This window comes from Sminthopsis crassicaudata, chromosome 2 (assembly GCF_048593235.1).
Source record: "Sminthopsis crassicaudata isolate SCR6 chromosome 2, ASM4859323v1, whole genome shotgun sequence".
In the NCBI taxonomy this organism is placed as follows: Eukaryota; Metazoa; Chordata; class Mammalia; order Dasyuromorphia; family Dasyuridae; genus Sminthopsis; species Sminthopsis crassicaudata.
Window position 1 is genome coordinate 539,145,826 of NC_133618.1, and position 24,841 is coordinate 539,170,666.

At 39.8% G+C, this 24,841-nt stretch overlaps 1 protein-coding gene across 1 annotated transcript in view; it reads right to left on the minus strand.

Annotated features, from left to right (window-relative positions):
- The window catches only part of SMAD6 (SMAD family member 6), a 104,597-nt gene that overhangs the window by 64,813 nt on the left and 14,943 nt on the right, over positions 1-24,841 (minus strand). The window contains exon 3 of the mRNA XM_074294739.1: positions 24,211-24,288. Within this exon, the coding sequence (XP_074150840.1) occupies positions 24,211-24,288 (78 nt within the window). The remainder of the gene's footprint in view (positions 1-24,210; positions 24,289-24,841) is intronic.

Sequence of the window (24,841 nt, forward strand, 5' to 3'; positions counted from 1 at the left end):
TAACACTACATGCAATGACTACATATATACATATACACATACACACATGCCAAACAATAAGAAAAAAAAAACAAACTATGGAGTATGGAATAGTGGTGCATTATTAGGAAATGATAAATGAGAAATTCAGAGAGCCATGGAAAGACTTGGATGAAATATGCAGAGCAAAGAAAGAATCAAAAGAAAAAATGACTTCAAAGGAATAGAATCAGACAAGTCTAAGAGGAAACAAAATTCAAGACAAATACAACATTTTCAGTAAAACATCATCAAAGATAAAACATACATCCTTTCTTTTCAACAACAAGAAATAACAAAATCAAGCAAAAAAAAAAAAATCAAAAAGGGACCAGTATTATTAACTATTTTCAGGAAAAGGATGAAAAGATAATGGAGGGGATATAGGAAAAGTGGGACACTGATACATTGTTGGTGGAACTGTGAACAGATCCAACCATTCTGGAGAGCAATTTGGAACTACGCCCAAAAAGTTATCAAACTGTGCATACCCTTTGATCCAGCAGTATTACTACTGAGCTTATATTCCAAAGAGATATTAAAGGAGGGAAAGGGACCTTTATGTGCAAAAATGTTTGTGGCAATCCTCTTTATAATGGCAAGAAACTGGAAACTGAATGGATGTCCATCAATTGGAGAATGGTTGGGTAAATTATGGTATATGAAGGTTATGGAATATTATTGCTCTGTAAGAAATGACCAGCAGGATGAATACAGATAGACTTGGAGAGACTTACAGGAACTGATGCTGAGTGAAATGAGTAGGATCAGGAGATCATTATACATGGCAACAACAAGACTATATTCTGATGGACATGGCTCTCAAACAATAAGATGATTCAGACCAGTTCTAATTGTTCAGTGATGAAGAGAGCCATCTACACCCCAAGACAGGACGGTGGGAACTGAGGTTCACAACATAGCATTTTCACTCTTTCTGTTGTTTGCTTGCATTTTATTTTGCTTTTCTTCTTTTTCTTGTGCAACATGATGATTGTATAAATATGAATGCCTACATTGGATTTAACATATATTTCTACCATGTTTAACATATACTGAACTACTTGCCATTTAGGGGAAGGCATGAGGGAAGGGAGGAAAATTGGAACACAGGGTTTTGCAAGAGCTGATGTTGAAGAACTGTCCACGCGTATGCTTTGAAAAATAAAAAGCTTTAATTTTAAAAAACCAAAAACTATTTTCAGGAGACACACTTTGTATACAGGAATCCATCTAGATATTTGTTAAAAGGTGCTTGTGGTATCAAAACAAAATGTAATAATAGTTTTTTAAAAAGGTAACTAACAACATATGGGTATTTTGTGTCCTAGGTGCCAATCTGGAATAAACAATAACTGTTGGAGGTGTTCAGGGAAAACAGCCAGATGACACAGGAAATAAAAAGCTGGACTTGAAGATAAGTAGGCCTGAGTTCCAATTCTGACCCAGACACTTACTGGCTCTCTGACTCTCAACAAATCACTCACTTCCTCCATTCCTTAGTTTCTAATTGATAAACTGAGGGGGCTGGACCCTCTGGCCTCCAAGGACCCTTCCAGCTAGGTAGCAAAGTGAATAGAGTGCTGATTCTGTAATCAGGAAGATTCTCTGGGAGTTCCAAACCATCCTCAAACACTTACTGGCTGTATGACTCTGGACAAGTCATTTTTTCCTGTTTGCTTCAGTTTACTCATCTATAAAATGACCTAGAGAAAGAAATGGCTCTGGAATGGTTAGTCTCGTATCTTTGCCAAGAAAACCATATAGGATCACAAAGAATTGTAAATGAGTAAACTAAGGGGATGGACCATAAGTCTATGATCCTATTGCAGGAAAGGTATTCAGAGACAATCATCTAGATTTAGACATTTAGGAAGGGCATGAAGCATGATAGATAATGGACTGGCCTCAAAGGTAAACATGTTTTCTGAAACACAGCATACTGTTACCTATGTGACCCTGAGCGAGCAAGTTAACCTTCTCAGTGCACAGCACCTCTCTAAGACTAAACTGCAGAGAAGACATAGACCTTTGATTGGGAGCATTTGTTCCTGAAATAATAGGCCCAATGCCTAAATTTAATCAAGGAAATAAAAAATTCTGCTTGTCATCAATATGTAGCCACTAATTCTGTTTTCTCCCCCCCAATCTTCCAGTTCACCCCAGGGTTGCTCATTAGTTTAAGAAAAAGTATATTCAACATCTTGGTGATTTCTGTTCAAGGAGAAGGTAAGGAAAGGTAAAGAAAGGCAAGGCCATACAAGGGCCATGTGACTGTGACAATTACATGCATATATTCTCTACACATCTGGGTAGATGGGCTAAAAACAGATATTCAGACAGAAGAGCTCCTTTTCTTCCTCTCTCTTTTAAAAAGAAAAAGAGGGGATTTTTAAAAAACAAATTTAAATTTGTTTGAAGAATGTTTTCTTAATAAAACATTTTTCCACCCCTCCTTCTTCCTTCTTCCCTCCATCCCTGCCTCCCTCCCCACGTTTACTCTTGTGCAATATACCAGAGTAAAATGCTGAGTTAGCTCTGGGCATCCTGCAAAGGAGCTGCCTTTGATGAATACCAAAGCCTGCAGACTTCAATCCCGCTGGTGTGCACGACACCTTTAATAAGTTATTTCCGTGGAAAACCTTAGTAACTAAGTTATGAATCAAGCCTATAAACACCTCTCAGTCATCAAAGCACCCAAAAAAAGAAAGAAAATCTATTACTGTAACTCGGAATACTAACATCTCTCAACAGGTTCCCCCAAACAACCCAGATTCTGGCTGCAGAAACATTTGAGCTTTTCAAAGGCCCGGTGTCAGCTCAGTCCGGTGCTTAGAAAACCCACCGAAAAAATTAATTGCTCCAGAGACCGTATACAGACTTAAAGAGATGAGGAACATAGGCTGTCCTGTGTCTCCCTGGGTAGGATGCTAAAGAAGTCCAAGTAAACCCCAGGACCTTTACTACCTGTGGAGTCCAATCCTGTGGCTCCCAGCTGACAAGCGTCTAACATCTTGGCTCCTGAGATGAGCCCAGTTTATTGGAAAAGCACCACTCCTTTTCCAATGTTTGTTTTCCTTTCACTCGTCTCTTTTGTTCAGAGCACATAGGCCTGGCGCCTTCAAGAAGAAAGGAGAACCAAAAGTATACCCTGCCACTGTGGGCCAGAACCCGACTTTCCCTGAGAGATGGAATGGAAACTAACTAAATCAACACAGGAAATATTTAGAAGTTGAGGAGTGGGTGTGGTGTGATGGGAAGAGGCAGTGGATGGGGAATCTGGAGGACTTGGATTCTAATCCCAACTCCACTAATTACTACCTATATACCTCAAAGGAAATTAAGCCTCAGTTTCCTCCATGTTAAAATAAGAGAGTCAGGAGTCATAATCTCCAACCTCCCTTCCAGCCCTGGAGCTTACAATCCTATGATTCTGACAAATGTACAGCTCTGCTTTAAGTTAATACCAATCCAATAATCAACTCACAAATGCCATAGTGTTCTGAGTACTCTTTAACGAAATCTGGTTTGTCCAAATCCTTAATAAAAGAATGACAAAAATAACAAAGATGAGGAATAAGGATGACAATGCATAAAAACATCTTTCTGAACAGAGAGATATAAAAAGTTAAATGAATTCTATAACAAATACAGTAAATACATTTTAATTTAGTGCTTTTTTGTGATATTTTTTCATTATAAACTTTATAAATATATTCCTTTCAAAGACATCTCTTTCAGAGTATGCCCTACATTTGGACCGAGAGAATATTAAGTTTGCATGAGCTGTTGAGAAATAGCATATGTAGCCCCTGCTCCTGTCCAAGAGGGTAAAGGATTACAGCCAAACTGAAGAGAGAAAGCATCTAAAAGTTATATCAATGTTACAGCACAGTTGATAATAGAATCTAAACCTACAAGGTTTTGTAAGGGTCAATGCTGAAAAATTATTCATGCATATATTTTGAAAATAAAAAGCTTTAATAATAAAAAAAGATAATAGAATCCAACTAGAAATTGATCAGATACCTAATAAGTGTAAGGAAAGGTATCAGTACAAAAAGTTGGGGTTTTTTTGTTCCTGTCCTCAAAGAACTTCTATTTTGCTAAAAATTGAATGTTAATCTTGACAGTATAAAACCAAAGGCTGGTGTAGTTTGGAGAAGAGACTAGTCAGGCAAAATACACAAAGGGGCGCTCACTATTTTAGATGAAAATGTCTGGCTACTCTCAGACTCCAGCTGAAGTCTAAGGGCTTCCTTCACTTGATTCTTAGATACCAAGAAACAAAACTCACTGATGGGGAGGTGACCCCCAGAGCTGAGTCCCACAGAAAGGTACGACTTCCCTTGCAATCCTGCAATATAACAGTCTGCTTCCTACCAAACGTCTAAGTCAGTCTGTGTCAAAGTACTCTCACAATCTCTTCCAAACCTGTCTCTGTAATAATAGTAATAGTAATAATAATAATAATAATAATAATAATGATAGCTAGCATTTATGTAGTGATAAATTTAAAGAAAGTATTTATTAACTTTCTACTAAAAGCCAGGCACTGCGCTAAGTACTTTACAAACATCTCATTTGATCCTCACAACAACCATGGGAAGCAGGTGTAATTATTATCCCCATTTTACAGATAAGAGACCTAAAGCAGAGACAGATTAAGCAACATAGATCCAGGTTTCACAGCCAGCTAATAAACAGTTAAAGGCCAAATTTGAACTCAGGTTCTCCTGACTTCAAGTCCAACAATATCCACTCCACCGCCAAACTGTATCCCACATGATGATACCCTTCAAGAATTCAAAATTATTGATCAGTGCGAAGTAGGTGGTGACATGGTGGGAACTGCGCCAACGTGGCATGGCAAGTTGCCAAAATGCCCCATACAGCAAACAGCTAGCAAGACACAATCTTAGGGGCTAGAATTATACGTCAGAAACATCTTAGCGTTTACAAACTGATGACAACTTCTCACACTGCAAATGCAGACCTTAAAATATCCCTGAAAATTTCTCAAATGAAGCTGTATTGAAGCCACAGCATCGTCACAGTTCCAAAACATTGGCCACAATTACCTGGAGACAACAATGATCCAAAATATTTCAGAAAAACCTTAATAAAATAAATGTCACCATACCAAATGCTCCTAAATCTCCAAGCTACATGAACGAAAAACTTGTGAAATGCAGATACCTTTCAAACTACATGGGAAGAAAGATGGGATATATATATATATATATATACCTATCCTCTGTTCGGGACGCCAAATTGCGAAGGTCTGGTCTAGCTCCTCTTGTCAGGATAAGCAAAAGTCCTTGCCCCACGTGTGGACGCCACATGTAGCGAGCTGTCGTCTCCAGAAGCTGCTGGATCGCTCTCTGGGAAGAGATCTGCTGTGTCTACTCAAATCTAAATTTAGTTCTCTATACCATTAATTTTCTAATTTTTGACAAAGATGCACTGGCTCCGGCAGACAGGTTTTATAACCCACCAGAAGGGCAGTGTCCAGTGAGAGCATCTCCACTGTCCTTAGATAATCGCCAGGTGATGTGGAGAGATCCAGAAAGTGGTGAATGGAAGGGACCAGATAGGTTAACTGCCTGGGGGAGAGGGTTTGCTTGTATTTCTTCAGCAGGAGAAGGAATCAGATGGGTGCCAACGAGTCATATTCGCCTTGTCCATCAGAGAGAGACAGAAAAAGAGAAAGACCTCAAAATAAAGGAGAAGATCTAAGAAACATCTGACACTGAAAGAGCATGGATAATAAGAAGACTGTTAAAGAACTTAAAAACCAGCAGGAATCATTGGACTTCCTCACACAAGATGAGAATAATGGACAATGGACTTATGGACATTTATAAATTTTCAATTTATGATTATGATTATGTTATATACTTCTAGCATGTGTTATGTTACTATGTTACTATGTGCTTATGTAATTTATGTAATTATCTGTAATACTTCTCATATTGATGGATTTATGTTTCAAGGTCATGATTGTCCTATGTTCTAAATCAAAAGAAAGGGGGAGATGTTAGGATTACTAAGTGAGAACTGAGGTTGTCTGGATAGTTACAAGGTGAGAACTCAGGTTGACTTGATAGAGGGGGCAAGCTCATTGGCTGGGGTGGTTCTTCCCAGAAGCCCTTGCATTATCCCATGCCCATTCTCTGGGAGGATAAAAAGAGACAGCAATGGGCGCAGAGGGCAGATCGGCCTGGAGAAGGATAGGAGCTGGAGGAGATTCAGAGCCAGGATTCAAGAAGAGGACTCTCTGCATTACATCAGGCCTGACGGGGCTCTCTGCAGGAAGGGAAGTCACTTCTTTGGACAAGAGTTAACAGCAACTGCCTGAAGACAACGGTTCGTTACAGGAAGAAGAATCTGTCGGAGAGATTTGAGTAGACACAGCAGATCTCTTCCCAGAGAGTGATCCAGCAGCTTCTGGAGACGACAGCTCGTTACAATCCCTATTATACTAATAATTTTCAAAACATTTTCAAAGATGCTCAAAGAACCTACAACAGATGAGCTTATATTCCCATCTTCTTATTTGATTATGAAAAGCAGTTTCGCCATATTTGAAAGGCCATAGAACATTAAATATTCAAAAATAGGCTAGCAATTGTCCCAAGACCATTTGTGAATACCACCAAAAATAAAATTGAGACCAGGATAAAAAACAATATCATTTATATAGTGTTTTAAGGTTCATTAACTCATTCGATCCTCATGGGGGATTTGGCTCACAAAGCCATTGGGCTTGCTCAAATTTGTGTAAAGCTCACAACAGAAATGGCTATTTGAGCCCAAGTCTTCTTGTCTTCAAGTCTAGTACTCTTATCAATTACAATTCAATAATGATTGCTTGCTTAATTAATTATAAATTAATTTATTAATCAGACCAGCTTAGCATTTCACCCATCCAAAATAGGATTTATCCTACCCTTCCATCCTCGATACAAGGCTCCTAGGAATTAAGCCAGGCAGAAAGTAGTTTAAAGGATATTAGGTACAAATAGTAAGGAGAGTAGCATGGATTATTAAAAGGGTAGCAGTAAGAGTTTGGAGACTTGTAGAAAGAAAATTATGAAAATATTCAGGTGCCTGGAAAAGAGAGGAAAACCAATTTTATTTGGGAGAAACAGGTTGGACTATAAATACTCTATTAGATGTCCATGTCTATGTTTAGGGCTTACTAAGCAGCAGAGATGCCCCAATCTTGCCCTACACATCTGCAAATCCTGGCTTTGAATGAGCCAGATTAAGATCAGGCCTTTGGAAACACCTAAGGGCTCTGGAACTCTTCCCCAACTGCAGCAGTCAATCTGCCTGGCAAGCAGGTGGATGGGTGGGTATGCAGACAGACTGGCTGACACTGAGCAGTAAGGGGAAGTGAACGAGGTAAGACAGTAATAACAAGGCATTCTAGTTCTCCTGTAATTTCTCTTTCTTATATACCCATAAAATAGGAGCAGAGTCAGGGTTGGCTCTATCCATTGCTGCTGGACTTCTCTTTCTCCCAGCTGGAGAAGACTCTTCCAAGGTTTGTCATTCAATCTACTAGTGTTATTAAGGGCCTACTATGTGCCAGATACTGTGTTAAGCTCTGGGGGGAATCTAAGAAAGACAAAAAGAAATCCCTGTTCTTTGGGAATTCATAGTCCTAGTGGAAGATAACATGACATGACTATATACAAACTACATATTGGATAATTTGGAGAAAAGTGTATGGTAGATAATTCAGGGGAAAAGCAGATTTTAGGAAAGACATTCATGGCTTGTTCCCATTAATTGTTTTAAACCAGAATCATCATTCCTATATAGCTGGTCCTCTCCAGAATGCAAATTAGGAAAAATTAGCAAAATAAATAAAAATTGAGTAGAATATAGATCATATTAATAGGTGGTTTTCTAAGTCAATAAATATGTAGCCCTTGAGTATCCTGATGCATGATTTAATGGGCCCTGCTTCTATCTGAGTTTGACACTATTTAAAACATGTGATAGGCCTTCCTTCTCTCATTTCTCTCTGGGAGTTTGAAAGCAATTATGCAGGTGACATGAGCTTGTGTTATACACCTCAGGGGTATGTAGGTTTTAAGCCAGAAGGAATTTCAGAAATCACTCTGCCCTCATTTTACAGATGAGCAAACTGGGGCCCAGGAACTGAAGTGGTTTCCTTGAGTGTATACTAACAGAGGTAACACCTAAATTCACATATTATGATCCCAAATGTTGTGCTTGAGCTTTTGAAAAATCCTGAACAGATACGGCTAGTGGACAACTGGCTAAGAACCCATCATTTTAATATCCACTATCTTCTGTCTCTTTACTTTAGAAAGTATTTTCCAGGATCCTTCAATAACCCAAGAGAGCTAATTGATATCACTTATCAATGTTTAGAAGCAAGAAAAAGTGAAAATAAATAAAGGGGAAGAATATGAGAGGAAACCTATTTCATAACAGAGCACTGGGACTTCTTGGTATGAGGAAGATCTGGATTTTAATCCTGCCTTGGACATTTACAAGCTTGATCTCTCTGATCTTCAGTTTACTTATCTATAAAACAGAAATACTTACGCCACCTTAGTATTTATTTTCCTCATCAGTATGTTCTGAGGCACAGATAAAATAACACTATCAGTTGTACCAAAAGTCTTAGTGCAGCAAAGGCTTTCTGCAAGTGTGAAAGCTCCAGGTTGATGAGGGCGATTATTCCTAAGTTCCTGCATTTTTAGGGGGTCCCCCTAATTCACCTCGACACAAACATGCATTTCTCCATGCACCCCCCCACCACGGGGCCCTTTTTCTCCTTTACATATTAACCGGCTCTGCTCCCAGCACCCTGAATGTGTAGCAGCCAAGATCTCTTAACTGCCACTTCCTGCACCAAGGGGGCAAGAAGTGTGATCACTGTTAAATCCTGATGGTGGATCGGTAACCGGTCTGACTTGGTGCTGGCCGTGTCCACAAAAGGCCTGAGCCTTCCTACAACTCCCGCCCTGCCTCGGGGTTCAAAGTCCGTCCCAGCAGGTCAGCTCCTGGGCTCCATGAGGAGGCCTCCAGCACCTGCCGCTGCACCCGCCTTCCTCCCCGTTAAATACTCCAGGGCCCCAGTGTCTCCCCGAGGCTCTTCAGCGTGACCCCCTCGCCCTGAGCTTGGCGCTGACCCATCCGCATGAACATCCTGAGAGATTAAAATTAGTGAGAGTCCCATCGAGGAGCTTCTCTAGCTCGCCTTTTAAAGATTAATTAGTTGTTTGAGCAGTGATTCACCTTGTAGTCTGGGAGGGTGGCTTTGATGTCTGCTCCAGACACGGTTACTTTGTTTTTATTAACACAGAGACTTTTAAGATGGGCCGAGGGGGGCCCTGGCTGCTGCCGCCCCGGCCGCTGCTGCTCGCCATTCTCTGGCCCAGCGGTTTTGCTCTGTCTGGCTCACCAGGTCTAATTTAAAGGTTTACTGGAGTGCTGTGGGTCTCTGGGGCAGGGGGGGCTGGGGAACGTCCCACGAATATCGAGAATTATTTTCAAAAAGTAAACTGGAAAATAGATGTGTGCTTGCTTCCCTTTGGCAGGCAAAAGCTATAGAGGGAAAATGTTTAATATAAAAACATCTGACAAAGTACCTTCAGGATGTATTTTCTGCATCAAGGAAGTAGCTCTTGGCAACAGACTCTCGAACTTGACAAGAAACTTTCTAGCGAAGCCCTGATTGTTATAGACTGCTCTGAGCAAAGCATGCCAGAAAATGTGAAGTCGGAATGGGAGAGAGGAAAGGAGCAAGGCAAGTCCGCAGGGACAGATGGTTGTGATTAGGCTGGATGCAACCGACTGCATTTTCTGAAATTTTGGGTACCTAACAAACAAACAAACAAACACACACACCACCTTGATAAATCATGCAGCATGTTGGTGAGGAATGATGGGGATCCAGATCTAGGGAAGTCACTAGTTCTCTTCCAACATGGAATGAAGTAAATGCCAGCAGAAATAAGGTCAGGCAGCTCTCTGCAATTAGGATAGGAGGCTCCAATCTCACACTGTGGAAGGAACTCTTCAGCCTTCTTCTTACCACAGCAGCCTTCAGTTTTCAGATGGGCATGGACACCCATCTTCTAGTCCCCAGTTTTCATCCCTTCATTTCTCTGCAAATATTTGTGTCTGTCTGTCTCTGGTGAGTTTATGGTGTGCCATAAACCATATCCTCAATATTGTGTGCTTTATCCCATGGGTGACAGAAAGACATAGACAGACACACGGACAGAGAGGAGACAGAGAAGCAGAGACAGAGAAACACAGTGACACACAGAAAGGAGCAGACAGAGAAACACAAACACATACACAGACAGACAGAGACAGAGAGAAGAGACACAGAGACAGAGAAACAGAGAGAAAGACACAGACAGACAGACAGACAGAGAGGAGAGACAGAAAAGCAGATAGAGAAACACAAACACAGAGACACCAATACAGCAGAAACAGACATAGAGGAGAGACAGAGACAGAGAGAAACGGAGAAAGATTTGGGGAGATGGAAGGAATCAGCAATGACTCCAGAATGACTCCAGTTTCCTTTGGAAACTGATCTTCTTCTTCAGTATCTAAGATGGAAACCTGAGTCAAATTTATACTTGGATTTTAGAAAGGGGTCTGGTTTTTCCTAGACCCTTTCAGAAAAGAGAAAGTGAGTCCCACCGCATCCTCTCAAGAGGCAACCACCTATGACACCTTCCCATCCTGTTCTAAACTCAGTCACCTTTCTGAAATCAAAGCGCTGAACAGCAGGATCAGCACCACCATAACAACAACTAACATTCACTGTGTAGCTACTACCTACTAGGCAATTATTATGTTATTCATTTGTCAACAGATCAAATAATGTTTACTGCAAGCTCTCATATTCTGGGCCTTAGTGAAAACTGGAAGAAGACTTAAACCAAATGATCTCTGAGGTCCTTTCCAGACCTAAGAGGCTTTGAACCTATTTAAATCTGCAAAGACTTGGTATAAAATCAAAAATCATTAGACCTAAAAGAGATCCTGGAATTTATACAGTCCAGTTAAAGAAATGAGGGGCATAGAAAGATGGCAATTTGTAAAGTGAGCAAACTCAAAGGGTAATCAGTGCAAGATGGATGGTAGCCTTGACAAAGCCATAATACAAAACCCAATCAGGAATTAGGAACAAAGAAATGTCTAATAAAGACATGGTGGATGATCACATAGAGAGAGATAACTGGTGGACAGTAAACAGTCCATGTGTTTCATCGAGTATCCTCAGATTATCAAGAGAAATTAAGGAAAGCTACTAGAACATTGGGTGAATTCCTTCTGGTGAACTCTTGGGAGGACACGGACAAGTCTCTTACATTCACAGGATCCTTAGAAGAGAAGGATCGGGATGGGTCTACTCCATAGAGGTTATCATGGAAGGGGTGTTAATGTTATTAACACAGGGAACATTCATATGGATCCTATTTCAAGAATCTTATCTATAGATGTAAATTATCTCTAGGCTTCATTCTTTGTAGCTATATTTCTTACATTTATCCCTAACTTTCGCTCTGTCTTTTTCTAGATTTGTGGGTGCCTCTATGACCTGCAAAGGATTTACCACTGCACCAATTAAGAAATGTTAAATATTGCATACTTGAGAATCCCCAACTAACTAATTGTTTCTTACAAATAATGGATACTACTGCACACCTGTCAGACTGGCTAAGATGACAGGAAAAGACAAGGACATATGTTGTAGGGGATGTGGGACAACTGGGACACTGATACATTGTTGGTAGAACTGTGAACGGATCCAACCATTCTGGAGAGTGATTTGGAACTATACTCAAAAAAGTTACCAAACTGTGCATACCCTTTGACCTAGCAGTGTTTCTACTGGACTGATATCTCAAAGAGATCTTAAAGAAGGGAAAGGGACCTGTATGTGCCAAAATGTTTGTGGCAGCCCTTTTTGTAGTGGCAAGAAACTGGAAACTGAGTGGATGCCCATCAATTACAGAATGGCTGAATAAATTGTGGTATATGAATAATATGGAATATTATTGTTCTGTAAGAAATGACCAGCAGGATGAATAGAGACCTACATGAATTGATGGTAAGTGAAATGAGCAGAATCAGTAGATCATTGTACATAGCGACAAGAAGATTATACAATGATCAGTTCTGATAGATATAGCTCTTTCTAACAATGAGATGATTCCAATTCCAAAGATCTTGTGACGAAGAGAACCATCTACACCCAGAGAGAGTGCTCACTTGCATTTTGTTTTCTTACTCATTTACTTTCTTTTTTTTTGATCTGGTTTTTCTTGTGCAGCAAGAGAATTTTATAAATATGCTCATATATATTGGATTTAACATATATTTTAGCATGTTTAACATATATTATATTGCTTGCCATCTAGGTGGTGTGGGGGGAAGGAGGAGAAAATCTGAAACACAAGGCTATGCAAGGATCAATGTTGTCAAATCATCTCTGTATATGTTTTGAAAATAAAAAAGCTTTATTAAAAAAATAAACAAATAATGGGTACTTAATAAATGCTTTTTTGAATGGGGAGACAAAAAAGAAACACCCAAGCATGTGATTTCTATCCATTTCTCTCCTTTCACCCTTCATTTCCAAAGATATGTATCTCCAATATGGAGTTTCCACTAGTCTGGATTAAGAAATATGTAACAAGCAGGCATAAGAATGCAAGTCATGTTTCAAGTGACACAACGCTCCTTATCAACCACAAGACCCAACAGACAACCTCCCTCATTCAGCACTGATGCTACTATGGTGCCCCAAGGAACATGCACAAGACATGCATAAAGACCCAAGAAGACTTTAGGTTCCTAAGTCTGCCTACCCTATAGACTGAAAGAGTATTGGGCTTAAAATCTAGAGAACTGAGCGCTAACACTGGCTCTATCACTAAGGAAACTGCCATAACCAAGTTTTAGCTTCTTATCTATAAAATGGGAGGGAAAAGGAGCTTTAGACTAAATGCCCTCTAAGGACCTTTCCAGTGCTGACATTCTGGTTCTAAGATGCAAAGCTATGACATTCAGCCTGTCCTTCCATGTACCCACTTTCAAAAAGGCTACTTTATCACATTTTAGACTTACATTCCACAGTTCAGGGCCCATGTTTCAAACATTCTCGGCTCTGGCAAAGCTAAACACTCAAGTCTCAGCCAAGAAAAGCAACCCACAGACCCCAAGAAGGCAGACAGACAAATGCAAAACTGAATAAAATGAAAACCCTGCCCTCACACACATCTATCAGGAATGTGAGGTTCACTATCTTGAAGACACTAGGAAGGAGAGGAGGGAGAAGGAGGGACTTCATATTATTGGCTAGGTCTGGGACTAAGACTGCCAATGGACCTAAGGTCAGACTCACTGTTGTTGGCAACATCGGGGGACTCCTGCCTTAGGGTTACTCTCAGGAAAGGCTCATCTGCTGAGCCCAACTGGAGCCCCTGGTGGTTGTGGCCATTCAGAACACCCCACCTCCCCTAACCTTCTCCATGCCCTTGGCCCCCCTATTGCTCCAAGTCAGAATGCTCTAGAAGTACACAAAGTCAATGGTTGATGGCCAAGTTAAGATGGTGTGCCATAATTCTAACAGACTTGGGATGGAAAATGTCAATCACACCCAGAGAGTGAACTATAGAGATCAAAGAATAATATTTTCATCTTTTTGTTTGTTTTCTTTCTCATGTTTTTTTTTTTGTTTGATTTTCCTTGCACAACATGCCAAATACGGAGATATGTTTAAAAGAATTGCACATATTTAACCTATATCAGATTGCTTGCTGTCTTGGAGAGGAAGAAGGTGAGGGAGAGAGAGAGAAAAATTTGGAACACAGAGTTTCACAAAAATGAATGTTGAGAATTATCTTTACATGTAATTGGAAAAATAAAATACTACTGAGGGGGAAAAAAAAGGAAGCTGTATCATCAGAAAAACAACATCAGAGTACTGGGTACTAAGAGCAAAGATCAGCAGACTCCAGCCTGACATTGGCCAAGTGAAGAATGGCTTTTACGTTTTTTTAACAGGTCAAATCTAATCCAATACTTTCATTTCACAAACTTGGAAACAGAAACTAAGGGAAGAAATTACTTGACTAAGGTCATTCATTGAATAAGGCAAATAACAACAGTAATAATAATCATTACAATAACAGCATTTATGCAGTGCTTTGAGGTTTACAAAGTGCTTTATACAACAACAACACTGGGAGGTAAGTACTATTATTATGCTCATTTTCCAGATAAAGCCACTGAGGCACGGAGAGGTTATATAACTTGCCATGGGTCATACAGCTAGTGTCTAAAGCAGGATCTGAACTCAAGTCTTCTTGCCTCTAAGCCTTTTGACCCAACCTAAAGTCATCTTTTTTCATTCTTCAACATTGCTTTGTCAGCTTCCTATAAGCTTAGACAGAAGCCCAAAAGAAAGGAGTCCCTTGGAATTGTGGAAGCTTCTTGGATGAGGAAGTACGACAGTTAAGATACAAGCCACAGAGAATTTTGGAGGCCATCCAATCCAACTCCCTCGGATTACAGATGAGAAAGCTGAGGTGCAAAAAAGAGATTAAGCGATTTGCCTCAAAAGGCCCAGGCAATAAATGGAAGAAGTAGAACTGGAAATCAGGTCTTCTGTCCCTAAGTCTAGCACTATTTCCATTATCCCACAAAGAAGGCAGCAAGAAGTGGTTCATCCTTAGAACCAAGTATTTCAAATAAGAGATCATGCTTGAATGAATAAACACCTACAAAATGCTCATCAACAAAAAGACAAGTACACCTTTTAATAATTTCCCCCTTGTGCTTCATACCTTGCCTTCTCAGAAATAGGGGAGTGCTTCTTCTGAGCCCTCACCTGATTGCAGAGACCCCTCTCCAATTACAAAGGCTGGCAGCCTATGGGCATGCACGTCCTCACAGGGACATGATGGCTGCCAGACAATTGTTCAATCCTTCCTCCATATTGCTGTGACTCTCACCCACCCTCTACCCTCCAAGATAAGAAGATGCTCACCAGGGCCTGGCACATCAGGAGAACAAGAGCCACCAATTTAAAGTATTCTCTTCCACGATGGAGCTCTAACAAATGGAAAAGTTCCAAAAGGGAATGAGATGAATGGTGAAGCAGCAAGTTGAGTTCCCCACTGCACATCATGAGAGGTATCTGAACAAAGCTGGCTGATCTCAGGTAAGGAATACCATAGAGCAGATTCACGCATTGGGAAGTGAGCTAGTTTCTATAATTCTATAAGTTTGGAGTCTAGAATCATGGAATAATAAAATCACAGATTCAAGGAATTCTGAATGGATAGATTTCATTGCTCAGATAACTTAAACAAACCCAAACAATGAATCAACAGTATCAGTTCAATAGCGAACAAAATACAAGGAGTAAATTAGCAATCACCTAGCCAAGCTTTTTCACTCTTATATTAATATAGGACATATCTGAGTGTCATAATTTTTATATTATAGTAAATAAATGAGTGAAACACTGATTTTAAATGTACAACTTATTTGCTACTTCATTACTGAGATCATTATTTCTCTGCAAAGACCCTTCATTTGAAGGCTGTTGAACTCTGCTCTAACCAGTAACTGAGAATCTACATTCTGGATCTCTAAGGAAAAATTTTTCAAAGGGCAAACCCCATCACCAGCCCCTGTCTCTAGCACACTGTTTTGTAGAGAAACCCTGCGTTTGGGGAAATCAGAGGAGGAAAGAGTGTCTGGGGGCTGTTTGGATGGCCCCATTACACCCTTAATTCTAAATGTCTTTTTCTAGGCCCATGAAATCTGAATGAATAAGATTCTACTTTGTTGGATACTGGCCCTGTGAAAAATCTAATGAAACCCCGGACAAAGAAGGCCAACCGAAAACAAAGGCACCAATAGCATGAAGTCCTATTTCCATCCATTTGCAGCGTCTGCTAGCTGGTTCATTAGAAGCCTTTCCCCCAGTGAGCCCAGCAAAGTCTGCATTCCAAGATCATGGAGATAACCTTTGCCTCTCCCTCTCCCCTCATCAACCTCCCACCCCCATCTCTTCGTTCCTGGCCTTTCTAACTTCCTAGCTACAGAAACACCAACTAAACTAGCAATGTGTGAAGAATGGATCTCTTTGTTAGCCAGGAATTCCAATTTTGTGGTTTTAAGAAGGGAAAGTTTTTTTTTTCCTCCTTGATCAAAGCAAAAGTAAAAAATAGCAGAAGCTGTTGCAAGATCCAAAATTCGTCTTATTTTTGGAACAGGAGACAATTTCTCACATACACAGGAGGAGAGGAGACAGTGAAGCCCACATTTTATGTCCTGTACCTACCACACTATCAGGGGAGATTAGGCCCCAGATCAAAAGTGGAAATAGGAAAGCCAGCATAGGCCCCATCAAAGAATTCTAACTTGGCCCAGGAACTCAGGGTCCACCCCTTATCTGAGGTAACTCCTGTGGGAACTCCGCCTAGATCTTTAACTCTGAATATTAGAGAAATATTTAAAGGACTCAACTCTATTTCTGAAAGAGGTTGCAAAAAAGAGAAAAGGCTTTTTTCAGTCTACATTTTGTCACATTTTGTCACTCTATACTCCAAGCTCAAATTTCTCTTTCTGTCTCGGTCTACCTCCATCTCTGTGTGTATAGATAAATAGATACTCAGACAGACAGACATGTAATTTTTAAAAAATCAGTTTCTCCTAAGGAAACTCAACCAAAAGATCTCCTTTCATCAGGCCACTATGAGGAACCAAATAGATTCCCCTGGCCAGAGAAAAGTGTCTTTCTCAATCTGATCCTCCCCCACACACCCATCCCTTCTTTTTTTTTTTCTTTTTCTTTTTGAGGCTGGGGTTAAGTGACTTGCCCAGGGTCACACAGCTAGGAAGTGTTAAGTGTCTGAAACCAGATTTGAACTTGGGTCCTCCTGAATTCAGGGCTGGTGCTCTATCTACTGTGCCACCTAGCTGCCCCCTACCCATCCCTTCTTTAAATAAGAATTAACAAGAGTTAATAAAGTTGTACAGACCTTAGGGGAAATGTTTGAGCCACCTTGCCCTACCAATTTTATTACCATTTGCCAACTGACCCTCGCTCACATCTATAATCAACTTGGCTCCTATCACTGCCCTCCCTCCCTTTGGCAGACAGGGACAATCAGAGTACTCCACCATAAGAGCAGCACTCCCCTTCAGAAGAAAAATGGATTCAGGGGGTCTCTCAAGGTTCTAATTATCATCCCTAAATCTAACACCCCAGGTGGTTTGTTATGCTTAAGTCTACATAGTCTGGGGGTGCCTCTGCAGGTTCTGAACATCAGGAAAGCTCTTGCCCCCTCCCCAACATCACTGTAATTACCCATTTCTCCTCCTCTCCCACCTATCTCATCCCAAAGTCTGAAACTGTGTTCTACTCCTAAGTACTCTGCAACTCCTAACAAGGCTGTGAAGAGCAGAAACTCTCCCAACTCTGTGAGGAACGGCCTGAACTGCTGAATAGGACAAAAGATACATGATGCTCGTCACCCTGCAGATTTAATGGAGGGTGGGGATGGAGGGATCAAGCTTTATTCCAGCTTCTATGTACTAGCTCTAAATTTATAATCATATGATCTATGCCTTATGATCTTGTTTGTGACAAGAGTTTTGTTTTTCTTTTCTTTTTCTGGTGGGAGAGGGGGAAGGAAGGAGTGAAGTAAGGAAAGAAAATGAATGTTAAATTTTAAAAGATGCGTAACAAAAAAGTATTTTTAAAACAAAATATTGCCAATATAGGATAACTCAAGGGCTATTAAAAAAAATCTGGGTAAGAATGAGGACCAAGGAAGTGGTCCAGATAATAGGGTACCTCACTAAGAGTCTTATAGACAGACTAGGAACTCACTGTTTTACTTGCAGGAAAAGAGATAGAGTATTCTGGGGAAACACTGAAGACATGGTTGGGATTTATATAAGCTTTAATAGATAAGTAGGCTTTGGAAAAATTTGTCTAGTAATGGAATGGACTGCTTTGCATATAAGTGATAGTATCTAAATAGCTCTAATCATTAGAAAATGAAAATCTGACTTCTTGTAACTTCCATCTAGATTATCCTTTGGAACTAGATTTGTTCTGAGTAATCCTGCTATACTGGTTTCCTATCTGAATAATCCCAACTCTTTCTTTCTCCTTAAAGCTCCAATTGCATTATTATTCCCCCTTAAATGATAGAGGTGTTCTGATACAACATACCTATAAAATTTATAATAAACAGAATCACCCAATTTCTCCCTTTTCTCTTCTTTTGCAGAAGTATTCCCCATTCCTTGCTAAGACCCAAATCTTAGCTCTGCCACTCATTACCCGAATCACATTTTCTTTCCTTCTCCCTCCCTTCCTTCCTCTCTCTCCTCACATCTGTCTGTAATCATAAGGTGATCACCCCTAATACTTAAAAAATTCTCTTAACCTTTTAATCTATTTTACTATTGTCCCATATTTTTCCTCCCCTTCATTCACAAACTTCTTAAAAGAACTCTTAAACCTGCAACCTCTACTTCTTTAGCACCCACTTGCCATCTGTTCTCTCAAAGGTCATAGAACATCTCCTAATTGACTAATTCAATGCCCTTTATAAAGAAAAAAAACCTCATCCTGCTGGGCCTTCCTGAAGCATCTGACATCACTATCCACCCACTTCTGGATGCTCTTCCCTCCTGTGGCTTCTAACACACATACTCTCCTAGTTCCTTCCCCCTTTCTCATTACTCCTCCTGTGACTCTTCAACTTTTTCCCAACCCCTTCAAGTTCCTCAAGACCTTCCCAATTTTCTGATCTTGTTCCTCTTCTCTTTCCCTTCATCAATTCCCCATGGCTTTAACTCTATGTAGATCAAAGTTGACTCCTAAATTGACAACTTATAGACACAAATCTGTCCCCCAACCTGTAGACTCAGAATGATACATTCTCAACTCTGCTACTTATCACCTGCATATTGAGTCTCTTTAGGACTCAGTTTCCTCATCTGTATAATGAAAAGCTTGGACTAAGAGACATCTAAAATTAAATCTATGCTATTGGGAAAAGACTTCCCATAAGCACTTCAAACTCAACTTTAGTATCTTCCTCCAAGAACTTGTCTTCAACTTCTAATTTCACTAACTGTATTCTCTGGGTGACATTACTATTCATCCCATGTTTGCAGCCATGGAATTATTTTTGATTCTTTTCTCTCCTCTCACACCAATCCGTTACCAAGTTTCATTAATCACTCTTTCATAAAAGGAATCTGTAAACAATTTATCAAGTAAATATGATCTAACTCTCCATTCAACCAGCACACTGTCTTTTACATTCTGTTCCCTCTATTCCTACTGCTATCCTTAGAATGAGTCTGTATCACTTGCCTGGAGTCTTCTGAAAGTGTCACAAGTTGTCCCATCTCCAATTTATGCTTCACACTGATTACTACCATCTTCCTAGATACTGAAAGACAATCTAACATTTATTGAACTTCTACTGAACAAGGCCTTATGTTAGGAATACAAAGGTCAAAAAAAAAAAATTCCTCTCTTCTCAAGTTTACATTACTAAAGGGAAGGTAAAGTTTTCGTTACTAAGAGGAAAAATATATAAAGTATATGTGAAGTAATACAAAATAATGCCAAAAGGAAGAAAATATTAACAAGTTGTGTATGGCTGAGGAGTAAGATCAGTAAAAGATTTCATGTAGAAAATAATTACTGAACTGATGCTATCTGCCTATGGAGAAAGAATTGATAAATAGAATTATGCATAGAATAATTTTGCTCTTCTATACATAATTATTTATATATCATTTTATACATAATTATTTATCAAAATAATGATTTTCTAGGAGATTCTGAAAAGGGGTTGGGGAAAGGCAGGAATACAGATTGATAAACTGAAAGGGGGAGGGCAGGGCCAATTGAAGGGTTTTGTGTTTTTTTTTTTTAAAGAATTGGGGAATTAGTGTACATTTACTGGTAATGGGGTTAGATTCAACAGGCAACAGAGGCTGAAGATTAGAAAAAGAGAAAAAATAACTGAGGGGACACATTTAGATAGTTGGGATGGGACATCAAAAGCATAGAGTTGGCTCTAGGTAAGTAGAAGGGCTACTTTTTCATTAGAGATTAGAGCAAAAGAAGAGAGAATAGAGGAAATATTAAGTTAGGATTTTAACACAGGATATTTTAAGATCTGGCCAAACTACATTTGAATTCCTAGCTTCTTTACCTCTTTTGCTAGTCAAGTCTTTCTCTTGAGATGTCCCTGCAATCCAATTATTCTTTTCCTCAAGTATGAAAAATACCAATGACTAGATTAACTACAGATTTATGTTATCTGATCTCAATTGAGTTCTCCTTTTATTCTTCCCTGTTGGACTCTGTCACATTCTCTACAGCAGGGACTCCAAACCTTCTCTCTCCTTAAAGCATCACCTTTTTGGTACCTGTTATCAGAGGACACCCTAGATGATGGAGAAAATTCGATCCATTGCATACTGTCATTAAATAATATTAAAGTCCCTGGGCAAACTAGATGAATTGGGGTCTGGAGAGGGAAGCCTTGTATAATGATAAAATTAGTCCAAGAGATTCAGAAGAGGGATTTAGCAACCTCTGACATACTTCCATACTAATGGCCTTTATACTTCCAGAACAGTGAAACATGGCAGCAAGGTACAATGGGACTCTCCCCCATTTTTATTAAAAATGTCTCTCCCACCTCTAAATTCCATTAATTAAATAGTATTTTGAGTTAATAAGCTCCTCTTTTCAACTGCATATCTCTACTTACCTCTCCAGTCTTACCTCAAACCATTCCCCCAACCAAATTCTGCTCTAACCCTTAAACACCATTCCCTTTGCCCAGAAAGTCCCCCTACTCTTCAATTCACATTTCTTCTCCACAAAACATTTTCTGGCCCATCTCCAAAAAGTGATTTTTCCCTCCTATGAATTTTGTCAAAACCTTGTTCCTTTTCCTTTATTCACTCAACACCTTCCCTTCAGTATTCTTGTTTAACTTTTTATGGGCCAATTTGAGCTCCTCTGTTAGAGATTAAGCTCCTTTAAGAATTTATTTATTAGGACTTTAAGAGTTGAATAAATATCTATCTCTAATCCCTATACCTATCACTCATTCACACCTTAGAATGAATTACTCTACTCAAATAACAGCAGAATTTTCCACTGAGTTTAGCAAATAAATTGAGAAATGAAAATTTGGAGGAGAGAAGGGCAATGTTGGAGCACAGGTCTTTCTGGGATTGGGGTAAATAAACTGGAAGCATCCCAGACCATTAGCAAATAAGGGACCCCATGGTTTAAGAACAGATGTGAGTGACTGACAAAGAGAAGCCTAGAGGTAAAAGAAAGGGACAGAGAGAGAATCAAGAAAAGACTAGAGACAAACTTTCTGATCACTGTGATTTTTCTGAGGACTCAGGAGGGGCAGCCCCCATGCTGGGGACCTCGCTAGCCTTTGCCTACAGGATGTCAGTGCTACTTGCCTTTGACCCGTGGATGTGTCTAAATACTCCCTCAATCCCAAAATGGGCCTTAGCCACACCAACAGGAAAGCTGAGCTCAGACACTGGAGCCTGGCTAAAAATAGCCAGCTCTGTAACTCATGCCCAAGCCAATACTGGTGGAAACTACCCTCAGTAACAAGCCATGTGTGCGGCGGGAAGGCCCATCTCCAGGGCACCAAGGGAGCCTCAGGCTGATAACTGGGCCCAGTGGCTGAGCCCCGAGTCATCGGCCAGAGAAGGCTGAGGATGGGTGAGGAAAGTAGCCAAAGCAGAATTCCCAAGTGTAGCCGGCGTCTCTGGGAGACAGTAGCTAACCCACCATCACTCAGAGCTGGCACACAGTGCCAGGAAGACCTGCTCTAGGATTAAAGTGCCAGCTCCGTCAAGGAAACCCTCAAGTACTGGCAGGACTGTGGGCAGAGTTCTGGGCCTGAATCAGGCAGACCTGAGTTTAACAAGTCTGCCTCAGTTTTTCAACTATTAAATGGGGACAATAATAGCACTCACTTCCCAGATGTGTTATAGAATCAAATGTGCCTGGCACAGTGTCTGGCACACAATAGGTTCCATATAAATGCTAGCTGTTTATTACTATTATTTCCTTTATCCGTGAGGATCATGGATTCAAAAACTCAGGACCGTTTTTAAACAGGAAAAATCAATATATATTAGATAGTTTTGTTCATACATTTGTCACCTACAATTAGCTAAAGGCTTTTCCATGAAGATGATGAGACCCAAGTGCCTGGCAGCTGACCCACTCCTGGAGAGTGACATGACAAACACAAAGATAAACCCTTCAACTGACCCTCCCAAGGTGGACACTCCATGGTCCTCTGAGGCTACCTGCTATCCTAGAGGACCTATTTCTCTGGTCCAACTTCAGCTCAACCGGTCATGGGGACAATGACAACTGGCCCCATACATGCTGTCGGAAATAAGAGGCCATATATCCAGTACCATTTAACAAGGTTAATCTCTCTGGGCCTCAGTTGCAAATGAGGAGACTGGAGAAAATGACCTTTAAGGTCCCCTTTCAGTCTAGAATTAAGATCCTGTAACCTATGTCCTTATAACAACCCAGAAACTATCTTAAATTATTTTGTGTCTGTGTCTATATGTGTGTGTGTATGTATGAAAGAGAGAGATTAGCACAAAATCCTTAAAACAAAATTAAGTGCAAGTTCATATATTTTAGGTTGAATTGGGTAGAAATAAATATTCATAAATAAAAACCTTAATTAAACCAGAAGTGCCTTTCACCAGCCTTGCTGAAATTTAAAAAAAAAAAAAAAAAAAAAGGGATGGATTGCCTATTTCTCTTTTTGTAATTGTCCTGTCTATTTTGTAGGTAGAAGAGCTAATGAGAAAGAAAATGCTCTAAAATACTGAGTCTACAAAATTAAACAGAAAATTAACTTTTTGTATAATTTTTTGGGGAGAGAGGGTACCTGGCCTTTAACAAGAAAAGGATGATGATGAGAGGAAAATAGAGAATCAATGGACAGAAGGAAATGGGGATTTCTTCCAAGCAAGCTACAGAGAATAGAAGCAAGCATAAGATGAACATCTTCTGTTGGCAGTTCTCTACTTGGACTTACTATTTCAAGGCTTCAAACCTATCAGGAGATTGATGGCCAGAGAAGACAAAATCCCCAACGCAAGTCATTTTCCCAGCTCTACATTTCTTTGTCTTATGCCCCATGTAGGCACTTCCTTTAACATGAAAATCCTACTCCCACAATTCAGCATTTCACCTCAAGCCTTAACTTCTTGAAAAAGAAATTTTAATGAAACCTTCAAATACCACCATGATGGAAGACAATGAGATTCACATAGCCAACTTGCCATTTTCAGGGTTTCTCCCTTATGCTTTCAGTTATTTCTATGCTCCTCATACTAGCACTCATTTCTCAATCCTGAAATTATAATATTGTAGTCTTCTACATTTGTAACTCCCTTTAGGGCCTGAGTCAGTCCCATTCCTTCTGGCTTTTTGAGGCCTATCTGATGCACATGAAACAACCCCCAATACTGAGAGAGGTCATTGAGTAATACAAGAAAAATTCATGCATTCTTTTTTTCTTCTAAGACGATGGATAAAAAGAATTAGTAGCTAAAATGAAGAAATGTATGTGCATGTGTAGTAAGGATTGGATTAGAGTATATGTAAAACCTACTATACATACATTAATATGATTTATGTACTCATGACTACATTCACATATAGGTGAATTACTATTACTAGAGTTGAAATTACTAGAGATTGAAATATGCAACAACCTTAGGAGTCTCCTTCATGAAAAGAAAGTTGATATTCCTCTCCCTTCTATACCCCGTCCCATATTTGGGAAGGGAAGGAGATAGAAGCTACCAGCTAAAAGATTTTAATGTTTTTTTCTCTTTTTATTATGCATTCCTCTCATCCCTAGAACCTACAACAATTAAGAACTGCCTGTATTTAATTTCAAAGTTTGGCAATTTTCCCACTTGGGAGGGTTGGGAATATTGAGGGAAGAAAAGTAAGAAGAAAAAATTTTAAACCATCCAAGCACCTGTCCCCTTCTTTACATTTTAACATGAAAATAATAGTTAATGAAAATTTCCAACCTGAGAATTCACCAGGAGTGATGTTTGGGGAATTGGTGGTCTCTGCTTCAGTGTAAGACAACGTGGAATCAGATAAATCTGCAAGACAAAAAGAAGGAACAAAAATCAGTGACATATTTTCTCTCCTAAGAACTCACATTCTCTTCTCTGTTTCCTTGTCTCTCTCTTTCTTCCTATCTTTCTGTCTGTCTTTCCTCCAAAAAGGCAGGTTATCCCAAGTAACTTCCTGACACTTCAGCCCAATCCCCGGATGGAACCAGACAAAGCCAGCCTGCCCCCTAACTATTCAGGAAAACGCTGCTGTTCTACTTCACTGCCCTACAAGCTGAAAAAAAGTCTCAATTGCTTTGACCACAGAAATAAATGAAGTTCAGGGGATCGAACAAGTAGAAACTTGGTGCTTACTTGAGTAAGGTTAAATTAAGCCCCTAAACAATTCATAGTTGCTATACTTAATTACAACCATTAAAATTCTTGAAGCTGTTTCTTCTTGTTTCCTTCCTTCCTTCCTTCCTCCCCGCTGAGGCTGAGGAAACTTTGTTTTAACAAGTTAACAGTCATCCTTACTCTGTCCTGCTTACACCCCTCTAATTAAGCGTTCAAATGTTTGCTCCCAGATTAACTTTTCTTC